This window comes from Plecotus auritus (genome assembly GCF_963455305.1).
Source record: "Plecotus auritus genome assembly, chromosome: 8".
In the NCBI taxonomy this organism is placed as follows: domain Eukaryota; kingdom Metazoa; phylum Chordata; class Mammalia; order Chiroptera; family Vespertilionidae; genus Plecotus; species Plecotus auritus.
Genome location: NC_137782.1, coordinates 130,155,541 through 130,175,119, shown reverse-complemented (window position 1 = coordinate 130,175,119; position 19,579 = coordinate 130,155,541). Strand labels below are relative to the sequence as shown.

Sequence of the window (19,579 nt, the reverse complement as noted above, 5' to 3'; positions counted from 1 at the left end):
ACCCTGGGAACACACACACAATCACACACACTCACCCTACCCACCCTAGGAACACACACACACTCACACACACTCACCCTACCCACCCTGGGAACACACACACACTCACACTCACCCTACCCACCCTAGGAACACACACACACTCACACACACTCACCCTACCCACCCTGGGAACACACACACACTCACACACTCACCCTACCCACCCTGGGAACACACACACACTCACACTCACCCTACCCACCCTGGGAACACACACACACTCACCCTACCCACCCTGGGAACACACACACACTCACACTCACCCTACCCACCCTAGGAACACACACACACTCACACACACTCACCCTACCCACCCTGGGAACACACACACTCACACACACTCACCCTACCCACCCTGGGAACACACAGACACAGCTTCCAGACTCATGAACAGCAGGAGGAGTCTTCATCCAGCAGCCTTTTTAGGAGTGAATTTGGGCGTCTTAGAATCATATATGAATCCATCTCTTTCACAGAGGCATCCCCCACATCCACATGGTGACGTAAACACTTCCAGGAGCGCCTCCCAAGGGCTACGGGCCCCTCTGCCCTCCGACTGAGATCTGCTCAGGCTGCACGTCTGTCATTGGGCAGAGCCCCCCGCCCTGCACTGTGTCCCCCTCAGACTGTGGGATCCCAGCACCCCCTGCACTGTGTCCCCATCAGACTGTGGGATCCCAGCACCCCCTGCACTGTGTCCCCCTCAGACTGTGGGTTCCAGAGAACACCCCCTGACTCTGCAGCCCTCTGCTCTGAGCTCAGGGCTGAGACAGGAAGGGCAGCTCTGTGGGGGTGGACAGTGGGGGATCCAGTGAGAAGGGCCTGTTCTCATTACACACTGTTTTGGTCAGCAGAAGGACCAAAGCCCAACAGATGGAGTAGTCACACACAGACCCCTGTGGGAATGGGGGGTGGGGTGGGAGGGGACCAGGCAAAGAACAGAGAGGGCTGGCATCCCTTCCCATGCGGTCTCCTGACCCACTGTGGGAGAGCCACATGCTGGAGGAGCAAGCAGGGGTACAGAGCTGGCCTAGAGGGGCCTGGGCCTGGTGGAAGCAGGAGTGAAGGATGGGAGACAGGGAAGGCAGGGGAGGAGGAAGGAGGTGCTTAGGCCGGTCTCTACATGATAGAGCTGGTTATTAAAGCACCAGCTCAGACAGCCCTGGGCCAGCTGCGCCCTCCGAGGGGAGGCAAGGCGTTGCCCTCAGGGGCAAGAGGCAGCTGTGGGGACGACACCAGGCACAACCACCACATGGAGACCGAAGGAGCAAGGGAGTTTTCAATGCTTCCTCTACTGGTGGACACACAGCGTGGATGCTCCCCCTGCGGCACATGCGCTCACGGAGACTCACACTACACATGCCCAGCCCTCCTCGTTCTCTGTGAGCTGGTTCAGGGGCTGAGCTTCATGGCCTTGGAGCTTCTTGCCTGGCCACAGGGCTGCCCAGCACCCTCAGCGCCCGAGGGCCCAGGCGAGCAACGACTGGCATGGCCTGCAGTGTGTGGGTCGCCGCAGGAGAGCCTGGGTGGAGTGAGGAAGGCCTGGGGGATGAGGATGGCTTTTGGGGTGGAGAAGGCTACACCCACGTGAAAAGGACCCCCTGGGTGGCCTGGGCCGCAGGTGTGGGCTCCCAGGACGCAGCTCAGATGGGAACGTGGTCAGTTTGGGGGACACAGATGAACTACTGAGCAGGGGTAGCCCAGCTCAGAGCACCCATCGCTGATTCCTCAGGCTCTAGGGTTACAAGAGTTCCTCCCACCCTCCTATCCCCGTGGTTCTACCAGGCCCCGCCAGCCCCCCCAGGACAGCGGCAGCAACGGGTGCAGAGCAACTGCAGAGAGAGGGGACACCCTGTGCACAGGTTGAGGGTTGTCTGGAAAGGAGATGTTAAGGCCAGAGGCCCCTCCCAGCCACCACACACCCAGCCAGCAGAACTGAGTTCCGCCATTCACCAGCTGTAGAGGCCAAGTCACTTCACCTCTCGGAGGCTTAATTTTCTTATAAAAGTGGGAAGAACAGTCTTGCCTCACTGAACAGTTGGCAGATGTGAGGACTGAAAAACCAGAGAATCTCTATACCACACTTGACTCAGTGGTGGGCTCACAGCAGGGTCGGGTTGAAGGTGAAACTGAAGTTTTGGGGTCCCTCACATGTGCAGGCTCCTGGAAGGGGCCCTAGCAATTCTTCTTTTTGTGTTATTTTCTTAAAGGGGGTCCCCCAAGTCACACAAGCTTTAGGTTTCACAAATCCTGGGGCCTGAAAGACGCTTTTCCCCTCCCCATCTCACGCCTTTCTCATCTTCTCAAGCCACTTCCACGCACAAAAGGACTGTCTGGTCGGTCTGGCCTGGCAGAGCCATAGTGATCCCTGGGGGAGGCCTTTCTCCGCCACCGCCCCGCCACCCCGATGGAGGCCTTAGTGAATCCCTTCCTGAGAGGCTGCCCGAGCCCTGGCTCATCCCTGAATGAGGCTTGCTGCCGATTCGCCACCTCCACCTATCCCCCCTCCCCCAATCCTCCACTCACAGCAATCGCCCGACCCAGGAGCCCTGTTAAATGAATTCTCTGGATTCTCAGAAGTTGTGGTTGACTCTGGGCACGGTGTCCCAGTCCTGGCAGGGGCTTTGCTCCACAAATGATGAACTCGCAGAGAAGCCAGTTGTAGGGCTGTGCTAAGCAACACAGGGGCTCAGGAATGGACCTTGAGGGAAACAAAAGCAACTTGGCCGGCTTCTCCATGAGCACCCGCTTCCCTCAGGAGCCTCGGAGGGCGTGGGGACACAGGGCTCCCTCCTCAGTGTCTGAGAGATGGATGGGGCTGATTTTTTCCACGATTCCTCCCCATAAATCTGATTTGGCCCCTCATCTGTCTAGGCCCGTCTCCATGGAGGTGGGTGGTGGTGATGAATGGGCTGCCTGGCTAATGTGACTGGGCTGGCAGGGACGTGGGGAGGGGCTCTGCGCTGATGGATGGTCCTCATGAGGGCATATTGCATTAGACACCCCTAACGCAATCAGCGGGGCCATTACGAGACCAATTTGCTGCTCTTCCTCACCAGGGTGGGGCGGTGGAACTGGAAGATTGAGGAGGGCGGCAGGCTTGGGGACACCTGGGGGGTCTCAGGAGGGGCAGGATTTCCCTGCAGGGGCCACTCCTAGGGAAATATATGCGGCTAAAGACAGCGCAACGTGGGAAGGGAAGAGAAGAAGTGAGGCCCAGAGAGAAGGTGGGACCTGCCCAAGGTCACTTCTGGAGCCAGAGGGAAGTGCAGGAATCAGCACTGGAGCCTCCTGCTCCCTCTGCCGGGGTGACCAGGATGGAGGAGAGGTGAGATGTGGCCTCGGCGGGCGGCTGACTGAAGCCAGCCCAGCCCAAGCGCGCCTCTCACCAAGGGACTGGCTGCCGGGTCCTCCCTGGCCCCAGACAGCGCCCACTCCAGACCTCCGGCAGCCACTTGAGTTCTGCTCTTCCTCTTGCAATTTTAAAGGCGTCTCCTAAACGCGACACTGTGTCCAGTCTTTCCTCATCCTCCAGGCCACCAGAACGGACCTTTAAAACCACATGTTCTTTCCTGCTTAAAGCGGCTAGCAGCTCCCCGGGCCCTCGGGCTGGGGGTCCAGGCAGGCACTGACCAGCCTCTCTCCCAGCCTCCGCTCTGGCCTCCCTCCAACTCACCCAGCCTCTACCGTGAAGGCGGCCACACACGTGTACACCGCTAGGTCCTCCATGTGGCCCACGGGCCAGGGACCTGGTCACGGGGCCTTCAGTTCCTGGACGTTGCATCAGTGCAGGCTTCGTTCGCTCTTACTTCCTTTATCCCTTTGACCCTCAGCCCCCTCCCCATCCCCCACCTTCATGCCCGACTCTCACTCCCCTGTGTTGTCCCTGACGACGTATGTATATCTTTGAAAATAGTGCTATCATATGTATTTTTAATGGACATAAATGACCTTGTACTATAAATCTTGCTTCAAATATTAAAAAAATGCACTGTGTTTGAGATCTATTCATGCTGCTTTATGTACTTTCAGTTTGTTACTCCAACTGTTGCAAACTATTCCAAAATGTGAACGGTGTTTACCACGTTTATTCTAGTAACAGACCTCGGTTTCCCCCAGCTCCCCGTCACTACCCGCACTGTGCAGCGAGTGGCGTTTTCTCTGGGTGTCTGCCCAGGGGGCCTCGGGCTCCCAGGGCTGTACCCACTCCAGGTGAGTCCCGTGTGACTCGGAGAGGCTGCGCTAGCCCACGCTGGCCCCCAGCGCACCCCGGCGCCTCTCCCTCATTGCCAACGCTGACATTACTCCACTTTCTAACTTCGCCAGGCTGGTGGGTGCAAAGCGATCAGGCTTTACACCGTTACCACTGCTTTGAACATCCTTCCTTGTTATATTCCCTCCGATATTCTTCAGCTTTAAATATCCTGGTTTCATTGGCTGGTAAACTCCCTCTTATTTTTCAAAACCCAAATCAAGTATCATATTCTTTATGGAGTTTTCTAGCTTGTCACCCTTTCCTTGGTGCTCCAGAACATTCTGTACATTCCAGCTTAGCATTTATCCTGTCACTGTAATCCTTTCTCTTTCCCATTCACCCACCTACCCTACCGTGGCGATGAAGACAGAAATGGTTCCTGCCTTTGGAACCATCGGAGAGAGGCGGATGGAGAAGAATGGAGTGAGGTGGGCCGCATTGGTGGGAACTGGGGAATCAGGCAATTCGTCCTGTGCTCCTTTCTCTTGATAGATTAAATGAGAGCAGGCGCAGACACGGCGTGCTTCTCTCACAGCCCCAGGGCCTAGCCAGGGGTGGGCAAACTTTTTGACTTGAGGGCCACAATGGGTTCTTAAACTGGACCGGAGGGCCGGAACAAAAGCATGGATGGAGTGTTTGTGTGAACTAATATAAATTCAAAGTAAAGGAGCGGAGGGGAGAGCAAGAGAACCCTCCGCTCTTTCGGCTCCGCGGGCCGTAGTTTGCCCACAGCTGGTGGGCGCTTGGTAAGTGCTTTTTCCCCTGAATAAATCCTCTCTTAGGTGCTCCAGGACCTCACACGGTCACTTCCATCTCAAGCAACTTTATCCTAGCCTTTTCTAAACGTGCCTTGCCTTCTGCCTATAACCAAGCCGATCTCCCTCGTAGCCTGAGGACTTTCCCTTAATGCCAATGAGCTCTGTGCTGATTCCTCACAAAGGATGCATGACTATTACAGTTAAAAGATGGAGAACTCAGCTTTCCCACTTTACTGATCTGGACCTTGCAGGCAGGTTAATTGTGAGGATTACATTCACCATTGGACGCCACTCTGGGCCCAGTCCTTTTCCTTCCTCAAGCTTCTCAGAGATGTCCTTACACATGTCCAAACGGAATTCCTTATCTGCTCTCAAACCTACCCTCCTCTGGAACCAGCAACCCTGCTTCTAGCAACCCTGTCATTTTCCCGATAAACCAAGGGGACATTGGCTTGACCTCTCCCACTGCCCTGGATGTTTAGTTACCCCAAAATCAATGGGCGCCCCTTCCATGTGGACTCTTGAATCTGTCCCTCATTTACATCCCCATTTCCAGCCCTCAGAGTAAAGGAAATGTCAGCGCAGGTAAGAGTCTGTTTAGAGACAGTATATATGACTAAGTCTGCTGTTGTAACTTATTTCTCAGGTTATTTCCCTCCCTCGCTGTCTCACCCGCTCACCTACACTCATCTGATGGCTTCTAGATCACAAGCCATTGATGATCAATACTCTAGTTTTCTCCCCACTTTGACAAGTTATTTCAAGGAACATAAAACCTTTGATCCACCAAAGCAAAAGGAGAGCCAACATTTCCCAAAAATCTTCCTGTGTGCCGAAACAAACCCGTTTGAAGGCAGCTAGTACAGACAACTCTAACTTATGAATATTTATACAAAAATCCTAAATCAAATGCTACTAAATAAAATCCATTAAGAAGACATTATAACCAAGTGGTGTTGATCCTATAAATGGGCTGGGAGATGTTTCAACATTCAGACTTTACTATATTAACAGGTAAAGGAAAAAGACTGATCATTCCAATCTATGTTGAAGAAAAGCATTTAATAAATTTCTTTTTTTAAAAATATATTTTATTGATTTTTTTACAGAGAGGAAGGGAGAGGGATAGAGAGTTAGAAACATCCATGAGAGAGAAACATCGATCAGCTGTCTCCTGCACACCCACTACTGGGGATGTGCCCACAACCAAGGTACATGCCCTTGACCGGAATCGAACCTGGGACCCTTCAGCCCACAGGCCGGTGCTCTATCCACTGAGCCAAACTGGTTAGGGCTGATAAATTTCTTATAAAAGCTTACAATAAGCTAGGAATAGAAGCAAATCCCCTTAACTTTATAATTAACAACTAAACATTAGAAGCACTTCTATTAAAGCAAAGAAAGAGATACATGCTTTTGTTTATTTACTAGAGGCCTGATGCATGAAATTCATGCAAGAGTAAGCCTTCCTTCCCCTGGCTTCCCTCTGGCACCTGGGACCTGGGCTTCCCTTACAGCCCCGGGTTCATCCAGAAGGTCGTATGGAAGGATGTCTGCTCTAATTAGCATATTATGCTTTTATTATTATAGATTTAGATCCTCATCTGAGGATATGTTTTTATTGATGTGTGTGTGTGTGTGTGTGTGTGTGTGTGTGTGTATGAGAGAGAGAGAGAGAGAGAAAGAGAGAGAGAGAGAGAGAGATGTGAGAGAGAAACAACAATCAGTTGCCTCCCGTATTTGCCCCAACCTAGAAATGTGCCCTAACTGGAAATTGGTGTACCAGATGATGCTTCAACCAGCATAGCCACACAGCCAGGGCAAGACACACATTCTTACTATTATCTCTGTTATTCAACACTGTCTGGTTGTCTGAGCAAATTAAATAAGAAAAGAAAAAAAAAAACAGAAAGGCAAGAAAAATCAAAAGTATCTTAATATATAAAAACCCTGGGTTGTAATGACCAGTAACGACCAGAGGCTGACCAACTGGAAGTCAGTGCTGGCCCGCCCCCAAGCAAGCAGTATGGGGCAATCAGGCAGGCAGGCAGAGTGGTTAGGGGTGATCAGGTAGGCAGACCAGTGGTTAGGGGTGATCAGGTAGGCAGACCAGCAGTTAGGGGTGATCAGGTAGACAGGCAAGCGGTTAGGGGTGATCAGGTAGGCAGACCAGTGGTTAGGGGTGATCAGGTAGGCAGACCAGTGGTTAGGGGTGATCAGGTAGGCAGACCAGTGGTTAGGGGTGATCAGGTAGGCAGACCAGCAGTTAGGGGTGATCAGGTAGGCAGGCAAGCGGTTAGGGGTGATCAGGTAGGCAGACCAGTGGTTAGGGGTGATCAGGTAGGCAGACCAGCGGTTAGGGGTGATCAGGTAGGCAGACCAGCAGTTAGGGGTGATCAGGTAGGCAGGCAAGTGGTTAGGGGGCGATCAGGTAGGCAGGCAAGTGGTTAGGGGTGATCAGGTAGGCAGACGGCCCCTCGCAGGGCTGGCCCCGCCCCCCAGCAAAGAAAGAGGGAGGCCCAGGCCAGCCAAGCCATTGCACCTCAGCCTGTAGCCTGCAGAGGGAGGCTACCGGTGGCAGGGGCGGGGGGACAGCGCTGCACAGATAGCAAGCGGTGGCAGCGGTGGGGGTTGGGCCAGCTGCCTGCAGCCCGGGGAAGGAAAGCCCCGATAGGGACCCTACCCGAGGGGTCCCAGATTGTGAGAGGGTGCAGGATGGGCTGAGGGACCACCCCCCTACCCCCTGAGTGCACGAATTTTTATGCACCGGGCCTTTAGTAACAATATAAATATTAGAGATAGCTCTTGGACAACTTTTTAATTTCTCTTATGATTATTTATCTTTTGGGGCTTCTTTTCTTTCCTGGGTTAATTCTGGTAGTATATATATTTTCTAGAAGCATCTGCTATCTTTCTTTAAGTTTATGAACTTATTTCCACAAAATTATATAAAGTATTGTCAACATTACTTGTATTTTAATTATTTTAAATTATTACTTAAATTTTCTCAAGTATGTGGTTATTTCTATTTTTTATTTCTAATTTTGCTTAGGAATCAGGAAAGTATTTGTAATTTTAAAAAATCATTTTTCATTGATTAGATTGGCTTAGTGATTTGTCTACTCATCCCCCATCCCCCCAATCAACAGCTCTTTGATTTAGGAAGGAATAAGAAGTTGTCATTATTGACAGACATTGGCACTGCCTGCAATAGAATATCCCGGGAATCAGCTGAAAAACTATCAGATCAATAAAACCATGCAGTTAACTTATTGAGACATATGACAAACATAATCAATAGCTTTCTTATATATTAGCATTAATAAATCTAAAAATGTAATTTAAAACATATAATGAATGTGAATATTCATGTGAATTTATGTGAGGAATGTGAATAGCGTAGATTCATGAATAATGCAAGAGTTATGGGAAGAAAGCATAAAACTTTATGAAAGACATAAAAGAAGACCCAAAGACAGACTTACTGTGTTGGGATCTGACTATCTCTAAAATGAAATAAACTTAATGTAATCCCAATCAAAACCCCCACAGGATTTTAAAAAGGAAACTTTGCAAATTAATCATAAAGCTCATCTGAGAGAATAAACATACAAGAAGAGCCAAGACATTTTTGAAAAAGATCAGTGATGGGAGACTTTCGTTACTAGATGTCAAAACATATTGTAAGGTAACAAAAATTAAAATAGTCTCATGTTGGCAAAGAAATAGACAAATGGACCAGTCATATACCAAGCCTAGAAATAGACCCATGCATTGCAACACAGCAAGGAAAGGACTGACTGACAGTAATAGCTGTTTAGGACCTTCAGATAGCCATTTGAGAAAAAATAAATGGCTAGAGCTTCATCTTACATGACCCCAAAATAAAATCCAGGTAGGACGAATATCTGAACAACACAAAACTAATATATTTTCATAATCTGGGGGTGGGTGATGCATTGGGAAGCTTTTTGAATCAAGATACAAAATTCAGGAGCTTAAAGAAAAAATTGACAATTAAGCTACATTAAATTTCAAAACTTTGTATGATAAAGGCTAGTATGAATAATAATTAAAAATAGGTGAAACTCATAAATTCTCAATTTAGGAAAAGTTACTCATTTAGTATGTGCCTCCTGGGCTTGACATGTGTATCTTACTGGAGGAACAATAAAATAATGTGAATGTAAAATGTAACTATTTGAACTCAGATAAAATTAAAAATAAATGTATTAGAACATAAAAATACAGGTGGACATGAGGGTATGGGTTAGCAACTCTGAAACCGTATGCCAGGACTGAATAAATAAGGAAATGGCTGGTAGCTTGTGGAGACCTCATGTTTGTCCTCCCTCTGAAAGATGGATCACACTATCCTGAAATTGGTGTTTCATTTCATGCATGTTTTCTAACTTCAAATTGTATTGTACTGTTACCATTCTTCAACTGTTTTTTTTTAATTCAACAATTTTTTGAAAATTTTATTCATATTGACACAGGTAGATATAGTTCATTTTAAATGCTATATAGTACTCTATTAGCTATCACAAGTTATATTCCATTGATGGACATTTAGATTATTTCTAATGTTTCGTAATTATCAACAATGTTAGAATAAAAAAATCTTATGTGTGCCTCCTATGTACCTGTGGATAGATTTCTCTAGGAAATATTCCTAGGTGTGGAATTGCTGGGTGTTAAGATATACATATCTTTAACTTTACCAGATACCGGCTCACAATACATTATTCAAAACCCCTGGGGCCAGGTGTGTTTCAGAATAAGAATATTTGGATTGTAGAAAGGCAATACAGTGTATGCGCCAAATATAACACTCTCAGCAGGGATTGGGGAAGTATTCCATAATCAAATATATTACTTTTTCTGTGGTAAAAAAAAATAAATAAAAATCCATGTGATGGGAGATAAAACAATAAGTTGCTTCATGTCAGGTCGGATCTTGCCACCAAATGAGTTAGAACTTTCTGTTTCCCGAGCTTTTGGATGACCGATTGCAGATTGGGGTTGGGATCGCCACACCCAACTGCCTTCTGACGTAGTTGTGTCACTTTATCTTCCTACCACCATGTCTCCACATCCTAACCCCCATTCAGGAACATTCTGAAAAAAAGCACAATGTGGGTAGGAAGGGACGACTAGATATTAAAACAGATTACAAAGATATGGTAATTAATCAATGTGGTAATGACTCAGAAACAGAATGATCGCGGACAGGAAAGGAAATCCAGAAACAGACCCAAGGACAAATGAGGATTTAATGTATAATAAAGATGATGCTTAAAAATGAGTCGGGAATGTTGTGGGACAACTGGTTAGCCATTTTGTGGGGAGAGGAGGAGACCTTCCACATTCTTCACCTCAACATACATTTCAAATTGATAAATAAAATATTAAACATGAACTATCAGGAGGAAATGTGGGTCAGCTTTTTATAACTTTGAAGGGGGAAAATCTAAGTATGACATAAAATCTAAACACCATAAAGGAAAGGTCTGCTAAGCTGACATTGCAAAACCGAAAAAAAAACACACACATGTATATGGCAAAAAACACCAGGTGGTCAGTATTGTGGTATCTCCTCAGTATTCTTCTCACCATTTCCTCATTGGGTAGCTGCCCTGCAGTGAGTTTGGGGGCCGAGTATTAACACCTCTTTACTCCAAATTGCAGGGGTGAGACTGGTTGCTTTAACCTGCCAGGGAATCCTGTGGCCCTTGCCACAGTCTTTGATTCAGGTAACCCTGGTCTAAGCAGTAACACCGAGGCATGGTCCCGGTGGAAAGGAATGACCTGGAATCCAATTCAGAGCTCTAACTACGGGAGGCTCATGGGACAAGGTTCCTCACTCCTCGGAGGGGCTCTGGGAGTCCGCTTCCTCACAGTGTGGCGTGGAGATGTGAGACCTGGAGAAACTAGAACCATTCAGCCACCCAGAGGGAAGTGAGATTCAGGATGGCCTCACTACTGTCAAAAATATCAACTTTTCTGAGTTGGTTTTTGTGTTCCCTGTAAACAACAACAACAAAACACAGAATTCTAAATGGATCCTGAGCAAAGTTAAAAGACAAACTGGGAAAATATTTGCAAAATAATTAAATCCTAATAAACAAAGAGCTACAAATAAATACGAAAAAGAAAACAACCTAATTTTTTTAAAAAGAGGCAGAATATATGGGTAGCCACTTCCAACAAGAAGAAATACAAATGGCTGACAAACAATACAAATAGATGCTTGTGCTCACCTTAAAAATGTAAATAAAACAAAATGGCATCATTTTTTACATATAAGGTTGGGAAGAATGAAAAATATTGATATTACTCAGGGCTGAGGATACAGAGAAACAAACTCATATCCTGTTGGAGAGGGTGTCAATCAGTGATTTTCAAAAAAGTACTACACGGTATTTCTACCAACATTTATTATATTTATAGCCTTTAACCAATCAATTCCACTCCTGAAATGCTATGCTATAGAAATCCCTAAGCAAGAAGGCAACGATATTGTTTTTAATTGTGAGATACTGTCATGTCTCAAATATTCATCAATTCAGAATTAGTTAAATAAACTCAGCATACACCTATGCATTAAAGGAAATACTTATGGGCTTCGTAAAGGATGAAGAAATCCTATACGTTGCCATGAAAGACGTTTAAATACATTGAGAGAGAAAACCTTGTACTATAACTTCGTGTGTGAAAAAAAAGTCAGTATCTCCATATTGAAGTGATCTGGAAGAACATCGCCATCCTGTCGGCAGAGATTATATGTGGGAAATGGGATTGGGGCTGGGGGCGCTGGAGTGGGGAGCCCGGTTACCTGCACGGAGACATGGAGCCACACTCACCGCCCGACCACATCCTGCCCTGGGGAAGTGAGCTGCTGGCTGGCCTCACCGGACTCGGGCTGTCTCAGCCTGTTCCCTGCTCCTGGGCATATGGCAGTGGGTGGTCCACGTGTGCAGAGAATTTCAAAACCGTAATAAAACGGACTTAAAGTTGGTTTGTTTTATATGATCGCCATATGCTTTCTAAACATGTCAGTGACAAAATGCGGCCCCCAGCACGGAGGGCTGCTCTCACAGGGACTGTCCCCCCTGCAAGTGTGATTCATCTGGTCTAAGTCCCAGGCGCCGCTTGAGGGGCAGGGGGCTGCAGGGGACCCGGGCGTCTGATGTCGGTCCTGCGGCTGACTCTCGGTATGGTATGCAGCGGAAGCATCGGGCAAGTGCACGCACGAATCCAGAAATCGCCAGTCTCTCTGGGTGCAGCTGCCTGCTGCAGACCCGCCCCCGAAGCTGCCTCCTCACCAGCCGCCCCGTCTCCATCTCCACCCTCCGACCTAGAGGCCCTCATGCCCTTGCACCGGAGGCCCTGCTTTTCCTCCTCCCCCTGGTGTTGTGGTGGCAGGACCTTTGAACCTTTGACCTTCCTCTGATGTCCATCTTTGCCTCCCTCTGTCTCCAGTGTCCAGATCCCCGCGTTACCCTCCACGTGGCTCCTGAGGGTGTCACTGAACATTCCCTTCCTGGAATCTTCCTTACAACCTTGGACATGGCTGCTCAGATGGGGCTCTGGAGGCCTTTCGCTGGGCAGTCAGGGGCCCCTTGCTGTGCCCGCGGAAGTGGGGTTTCCCCAGCAGGCTTCTCTGGAGAAGGGGTTCACTGGGGAGGGCCTTACTCCATCGGCTTTAAAAATAAGCACTTCATGGAATAGAAAGAAAAGCCATCCATCCCGCCGAACCTGAGCCTGTAACCGAGAGCGGAGTGTGTGAGGAGAACAAGAGGGAGACCCAATTAATTACCTTAGAAGCAAAGGTAAGAGTTGAAGATTACGAGACCTATTTACAGGAGGAAATAGACCCATCATTGAGCCTAGAGAATGGAAGGATTGTTTAGGGCCAGAAAGGCGTCTCAATGTTCAGATTCCATTCCCTTTCTGAGCTTTGGAGAGAGGAAGGTCAGAGCTTGGGTTTGGAAGGTACACTTAGCAGGGGTTCAGACTGGAGGGGGCTCTGGTCCTGCTGTCCATTCTGGGCCACATCCTGGTCCATTCTGGGCCACATCCTGCCCCGCCCGCCCAAAGGGACAGCGCTGTGGTCCTCTCTGGGGTCCATGTGCGGCTGGTCATTGAAGGCGCCCCTGTGGGAAGCCCCCATTACCATCACAATGGCTGACGCCACCGACCCCACCGAGCAGCTGGGCCCCAAGTGCAGGGTAACCCTAACCCCACCAGCGATTGAAACAGATAGAGGGGGAACTCTCCCACACAATGCCCAGGCCCCACTTCCCTCCTCCTCCTCCTTCCACTTCCTCCAGTCTTTGTCCTCTGATCCCTTGGGGTCTCCAAGCCTCTCTCATTCCAGCAAACACTGCCCATTAAATTCAAAACTGAGGCCTTTGGGGAAAGGGTCTGGCACTTTCTCTCCTGCCCTCCTCTTATCTGCCTCTATTCCCCACCCCATCTGCCTGGTGAGCAGATAAGCCTGGCTGTGAGAAAAGGGGCGAGCGGTGGCTGCTGCACATCCGTCAGTCCCTGGTTTGGTCCCCCCCCCCCCTCCGCAGAGCACCCCCAGGCGGCAGGGCCCTTTGTGGACAAGGCCTTGGGCCAGACGTTGCACCAGGCGAGTCGGGTTCGCTGTGGTTTTGACAACCCCAAGCCCCTGTGCTGGACCCTCCTGTTTGCAGTCTCCCCAACCAGCTGGGAGTGTCTGTATCCTCAGAAGTGCAGGGCCTCATGCCCCCCTCGGTACCCTCCCCTGGTGTGGGGAGAGAAAGCTAGGAACGATGGCTGCACTGGCCTTCTGGTAGGACCTGGGGTTCGCCTGGGGGCTCCTGGAGGAGGCAGGTGCCGGAGCTCCAGGTCCTGAAGATGCTCCTGCCATCAATCACTAGAGGCAGAGGGAGGAGGCAGCTGCTCAGAGCCCTGGCGCCCCCGCACTGGAGACCCACATTTCCAAAGAGATTTGGTTAATACTCAGTATTTCAACTTGAACGTTTCTTAGACATTGATGCACCTTCTATCCAGAAAAACGGGTGGATGTAAACCTGTGCACACATGTGCACATGTACACGCACACACATTCTAAGGGTTCATGTTGGCTAAGAACTCTCAAATTCTAGGAGGTATAAGTTTTGGCACCAACACGGCAACAAAGGAGGTTCCAGGTGGAACCGAGGAGCGGATTCCTCTGGAAGGTGGGGCTGGAGTCTGAGCCAGGCAGCTGGCGGCTCATCTGAAGGGTTTGCACCTGGTTTCACCTACAGGAGCTCGAGGGGCCTCACTCCTATTAGCCCTGTGCTGGGGGTCAGGGGGAGGGGGGTGGCAGAGGGGGGAAAGAGCCGGAAGGCAGAGCTCTGGACGCTTCTGTCCAATGCTCAGCCATAGGGTAAGTTATGGAATTGGAGGGGAGCGAGGGAAAGGCCTTAAATACAGGAGCTAGAATGTCTAGGTACTGGCTAAGTGTTTTGACCATCCAAGCTCATTCACACTTCACAACAGCCCTGTACATTAGGGACGACTGTTCTGCTCTCACTGACAAGGATTAGTGGGTTTGGGGACGTGCTGAAGGCTGTCCAGCCCCTGAGTGGTGCAGCGGGACTGAAGCTCGTCTCAGGCATCAAAGCCCAGTTGTAATATCCAGACCTCTTCCCCTCCTATTCCCACGGCTTCACGCCAGTCGAGGGCACAGGCGGGCTGGGCGCTGCTGTGCCACTTCCATCCGTACTCACCGCGGCTTCAGATGTGCCCACCAGGTTCTTCACCGTTCTCTGAGCACATACCTGGCTCACGCCGACTTTTCACTCTAATGTGTCTGCACCTAAAATGCTCCCGTGGCTTAACTAAGTTTGAATTTCATTCCTTTAAGGCCCAGTTAACTAGCATCCTGCTTTCTCTGAGCTGTCTTCCCTGGCCAGACTGTCTCTACAGCAGGCCAGGCAGCCTGCTCCTCTCCCCTCCTGAACTCTAGAACAGGCTCCCCCCGCCCGGCTTTGTTCAGCATCACTGTCTTGATTTGGAACCTTCCCATGGCAGGGCTTGGTATCCAAAACACATTGGACCCACACTGCCTTGCCCAGTGCTCCCCATACAGCAGGCATTTCAAAGGTCATTCCTCTTGACAATGACGCCGTTGCGAATGTACAGACAGGAAAACCCAACCAGTAGCGCGGGGTGTTTCCCAGGGCTCCTTGCTTGTCTGAAGGCAGGCTGCCTCCCCACCAGGCTTGGCCTGCTCTAGTCCCCGGTGCAATGTCTGTCATCCAACCGAGGGCGCACTGTGCAAAGACAGCGGAGAACAAACACCAGGAGACAACATGTGGCTTCTGAAACAGGTACAAGGCTTTCTCCTTTAATAGCAGGTAAAAGAGGAGAATGTACAGGAGGAATGACATGCTCTTTTACACACAGGAGGTTCTCCAATAACCGGGAGGCCCATCTGCATCAGTAGCTTTACTAGTGAGTTTTTAAAAAGTTCCATTTAGAGTTAAAAATGGACTCTCCTAAATCTCCGCAGTAAATGTGCAACTATTTGTGCAAAATAAAAAGGCCATTTCCAACATATGAGTGAAAAGGAATTGTGAATTTAGGCAAAAAAAAAATATATATATATAGAGCAAGAAAAAAAAGAAAAGAGGCAACTGAGCCGCCAGGAGCAGAGCCCTGGGAGGAGGGAGGCTAAGGGGGTTTCTGCAGCGGGCCCAGGGCGTGTGCTCAGGGGCCTTAGAGGAAGGGCATGGCCAATGCCAACCTCAGGGACAAAGGGTCCTGGGTCTGGACTTGCTGAGCAAGCTCATGCCAGGTGTGCCAGGCAGCGAGGCGGCTGAGGCCAGGAGACTCTCCGGAAGCTTTGCTTTCCCTTTGCCAACAGGGGTTCTGCTGGTTCCAGTTTCCAGGTCCTGCTTTCCCCACGACCAACAGCCTCATTTACAATCTACTCAAAGGGCCTTTCCTCCGAGTGTTAAAACTATGCAAGGTCCCTCTGTTACTACTGAAACCACCAGGGTCCCAAACCAGATGGTCCTTCAGAAACATGAACCTGGTTCCCCCAAGAACTTGGCCAAGGGTTTGTGCCAACTAGAAGGCGGGTAGGCTCCAGCCACCCATGTTCTCGCCCTCTTGTTGAGGCTCCAGGCGCTTGTACACCTCCGGGCATTTGAGGCCAGAGCTCAGGAGTCTGAGGGGCTTGGGCATAGGTCCTCCCAAGGGCTGGCCCAGTGAGAGGCCTCCAGACTAAAGTAGAAAATCCTACTTCACCAATGCAAACAACTTGGGCATCGCTGGCCCCTGATTTTACCTTCCTGTGCCCAGGAACAGTGTGTCTACAGACAGCTCAGACTGAGGCCGACTGGGAGAGAGGAGAGCTACCACAGGGTCACCTTGAGCTTGAACAGGCTTTTCCTTGGAGGAACGGCTGTGAGCAAAGGGCAGGACAACCCTCTCTCCCCGCCCAGGTTTCCTCTCTAGCACAGTCTTTCCAGGGGGCAGGTCTGAGACCAGACCAGCAATGCTGACAAAAAGACAAACATTGGTGTGCTTAAGATTCACCCCTTTCCCACCTCACAGTCTCGGTGCTCAAAGCTCAGGGATCCTGCTGCAAACCGAGGATAGGGAAGGAGGGCCCCTTTTAAGCAACAGGACTCAGATGAGTGTCACCATTCCTGGCTTTTTCAATAAAACCCACGGCTTGGGAGATGGCCTCTTGGGTGTCATTCCCCCAGACCCCTGCCTTTCCTTGGCCTTTGAAGTTCTAGGGGCAGCGCTCCTCCCCAACCCTCATCCCAAGACCCTGGCCCACCCGCCCAGCCCAGGAGGAGCCTCCGGAGGCACCTGCAGAGCCAGCACACGAGCAGCCCGGTCCCTCCGGCTGGAGGAGGCTGCATGTCCCTGCATATTCTCTTCCCTGTGTTTTTTTCCAGTTGTGATGAGTGAGGGAGGGGTCGGGGGTGGGGAATGACAAAGGAAGCACTGCCTTCCCCAGAAGCAACTCAGCAGCTGACAAAGGAGGTGAGGATTCTGTTTGATGGAATATGGGAGTGTCTCCTCCCATAACCCGGGCTGGAAATACCTGTGTGGCTCACTTGTAATTGTTTGTGATGCACAATTATACTCTTGCCAGGAGCTCCAGTGGCAACTTCCTGAAGTGTCTTAAAGTGCAGGTTCCTCTGAGTGACCTCACAGCACAGCCCCTGCATAAGCCTCGGGAGCATCGGGGACAGTGGACAGTCTCCGAGCCGGTGGGGGCAGCTCTCTGAGCTCACTCCCGAGTTTGGGGGATAGGATCATAGACAGTGTTTCTCAGATGAGGCCAACAGATGGCTGTGGGGATCTCGGAAGGGGACGGGAGCCTTGGGCCAGAGCAAGAGCTTCGTACCCAGGATATGACTGAGGGAGGGTTGGCTGGGCCAGAGGCAGCAAACCACTAGCCAGTAGACACTCCTTCATGGCGACAGTGGCTCCATCATTAGTGGCTGCCCCCACAGTGCAGAGCTGGTGACATTTCCTTTAAAGATGGTGGCCAGAAAGCTGATTTTAAAACACAAAGGAACAATCTCAAGTCATCTTCAGGTTTTACCTAAGGGTCAAGTAAGGGCCATTTTCAGACTTCTGGAATCTGATCTCCCCCAATGACACTGCGGGGAGGCAAGTCTGGGACTCTGGGAGGGTAACTGGTGACCCGCGCCCTGAGAGAAGGACATGAAATGAATGGGGAAGGGGCTGGGGCCCCTACAGTGAGCCATGGGGTCCAGGTATGACCCCTGCTCTATCCTGTCACAGAAGAACTAGCAGCAGAAGCACTGGGCCAGATCCAGGCTAAAGAACCTGCTCTCCATGGGGGACAGGAGGGAAGCTGTCACCTTGCCACCTGCCATGCTTGTCACCGGCAAGTGAGAGTCAGTGGACGGAGGAGAGGCGCCCCCAGGACTGTGTGGCCTTCCCCACACTAAACAGCAACAGGCCCTTGTTTTGCAGGCCCTTGCCTTGCATCGGTCCCACGCGGGGTGAATGGGATTCCCAGGGGTGAACAGGATGTACTGTATCACCCTTTTGCCTGCTCACCGCACCTCCACTGCCAAGTACCCACTGTGTTTGTGTAGTTAGCTGAGGCCCAGACCTAAGCGCCAGAGCCATGGCGAAAGGTGTTCATCGTCCAGGACTGATGGCACCACCTTCTCTACGATGACACAGAGTATAACAAAGACTCCCCAAGTCCCAGCCCCGCAACGTCTCACATGCTGGCTTCCTCTTGTGCCTCTATTACTATAGGGAAAGGTTATGCGGATACTGTACATAGGTTATTAAAAAAATACATTTTCTCTCTCTGAAGAAGAATGCACAAATGCAGGGCCAGCGAGACCCCAGCCCGGACTGTGGGCCACAGCGCAAGGTCGCCTTTACGAGTGGTGGCTGCTGATGAGCCCGCGGAGCTGCTTGGCCACAGTGTCAATCAACTTCTGCTTATCTCGCTCGTTTTTACGAAACTGTGCAAACATGTTGTTCTTGCGGCTAGTGTCCTTCATCCTGAACAGAGAAGGAGAGAAAGAGAGCAAGTGTTTGAGGGGACAGTGGTGGAAGGGGAGCTGGCAAGGGTAGGACGGCACAGTGTTCCCTAACTGCCACCCAGCTTTTTAGTCCAGAGCATCCCCATTGCCAGGCTTATCCTTGTCTGATACTCAGGAAGCTGTCTCCCCAATTCACCCACCTTCAGAATCAGTCAAGAGCCAGTTGTGGAGGGGCTAACCCCTATGGTCCCTCCTCACCCTCCCTTCCATCCCCAGCTGTTGTAGGGAGGAACCTGGGACATGCCACAGCAATGGAGGCCAAGGGCTCTCACGGAATATCTAGGATCTGCTTATCACCTCTGAAGCCGTCTCACGCCTGCTGGGACCTCAGAGCTGGCATTTGAAAGGTAAAGCAGAAGCATGCTCTCAGCCAGCAGTTCCAGGAGAAGGAGAATAACACCGTGTAATTCTAAACCTCACTACAGCTGGCTACTCTACTCCAGGCCTAACAAGATTGAGGGCTGGACCTATCTCTTTTCCTCTGCCTCAGAGCGAGGACCCAGAGGCGGGAGGTGGCAGAGAGCGTGGTGCTAAGGAAACAGATGAGCCCCATTCTCGCACTCGATAAACCAGGACTTTTGACAAGAGAAGCCTGAGTTCTCTGGAGAGCTTTCTATCACTAGGCCACACCAATGGTCCAGAGCACACTCCTAGCATATTCCTCGAGCACAGACCATGGACAGCTCTGAACAGTGGTCCTGTCAGATGGAGAGACCCAATTGGGAAGCATGGATATAGAAAGTCAAGGGCAGGCTGAGGCAGCCACAGCATCCTCCAAGTCTGACTACCCTATTGCAACAGATGCCAGAAATCTGCTATTCCCTGCAGAGGGCCCATGCATGCCCCCCGGCATCTGTTGGTAACTGTTAACTTTGGCCCCAGCTTCTGCACACCAGACTTCTAGCCCTCAGCAAGTTCTAGTGCCAGAGACTTGAGAACACTGC

At 50.4% G+C, this 19,579-nt stretch overlaps 1 protein-coding gene across 4 annotated transcripts in view; it reads right to left on the bottom strand.

Moving 5' to 3' along the window:
• Positions 1 to 15,393: 15,393 nt before the first annotated feature.
• Positions 15,394 to 19,579, bottom strand: part of EXOC6B (exocyst complex component 6B) — a 529,977-nt gene continuing 525,791 nt past the window's right edge. For all 4 annotated transcript variants that reach the window (XM_080685494.1, XM_080685493.1, XM_080685495.1 and 1 more), the window contains one exon: positions 15,394 to 18,594. Coding sequence is in view for 3 of the 4 variants with exons in the window: in XM_080685493.1 (XP_080541619.1) it covers positions 18,468 to 18,594 (127 nt within the window). In the remaining variant the exon portion in view is untranslated. The remainder of the gene's footprint in view (positions 18,595 to 19,579) is intronic.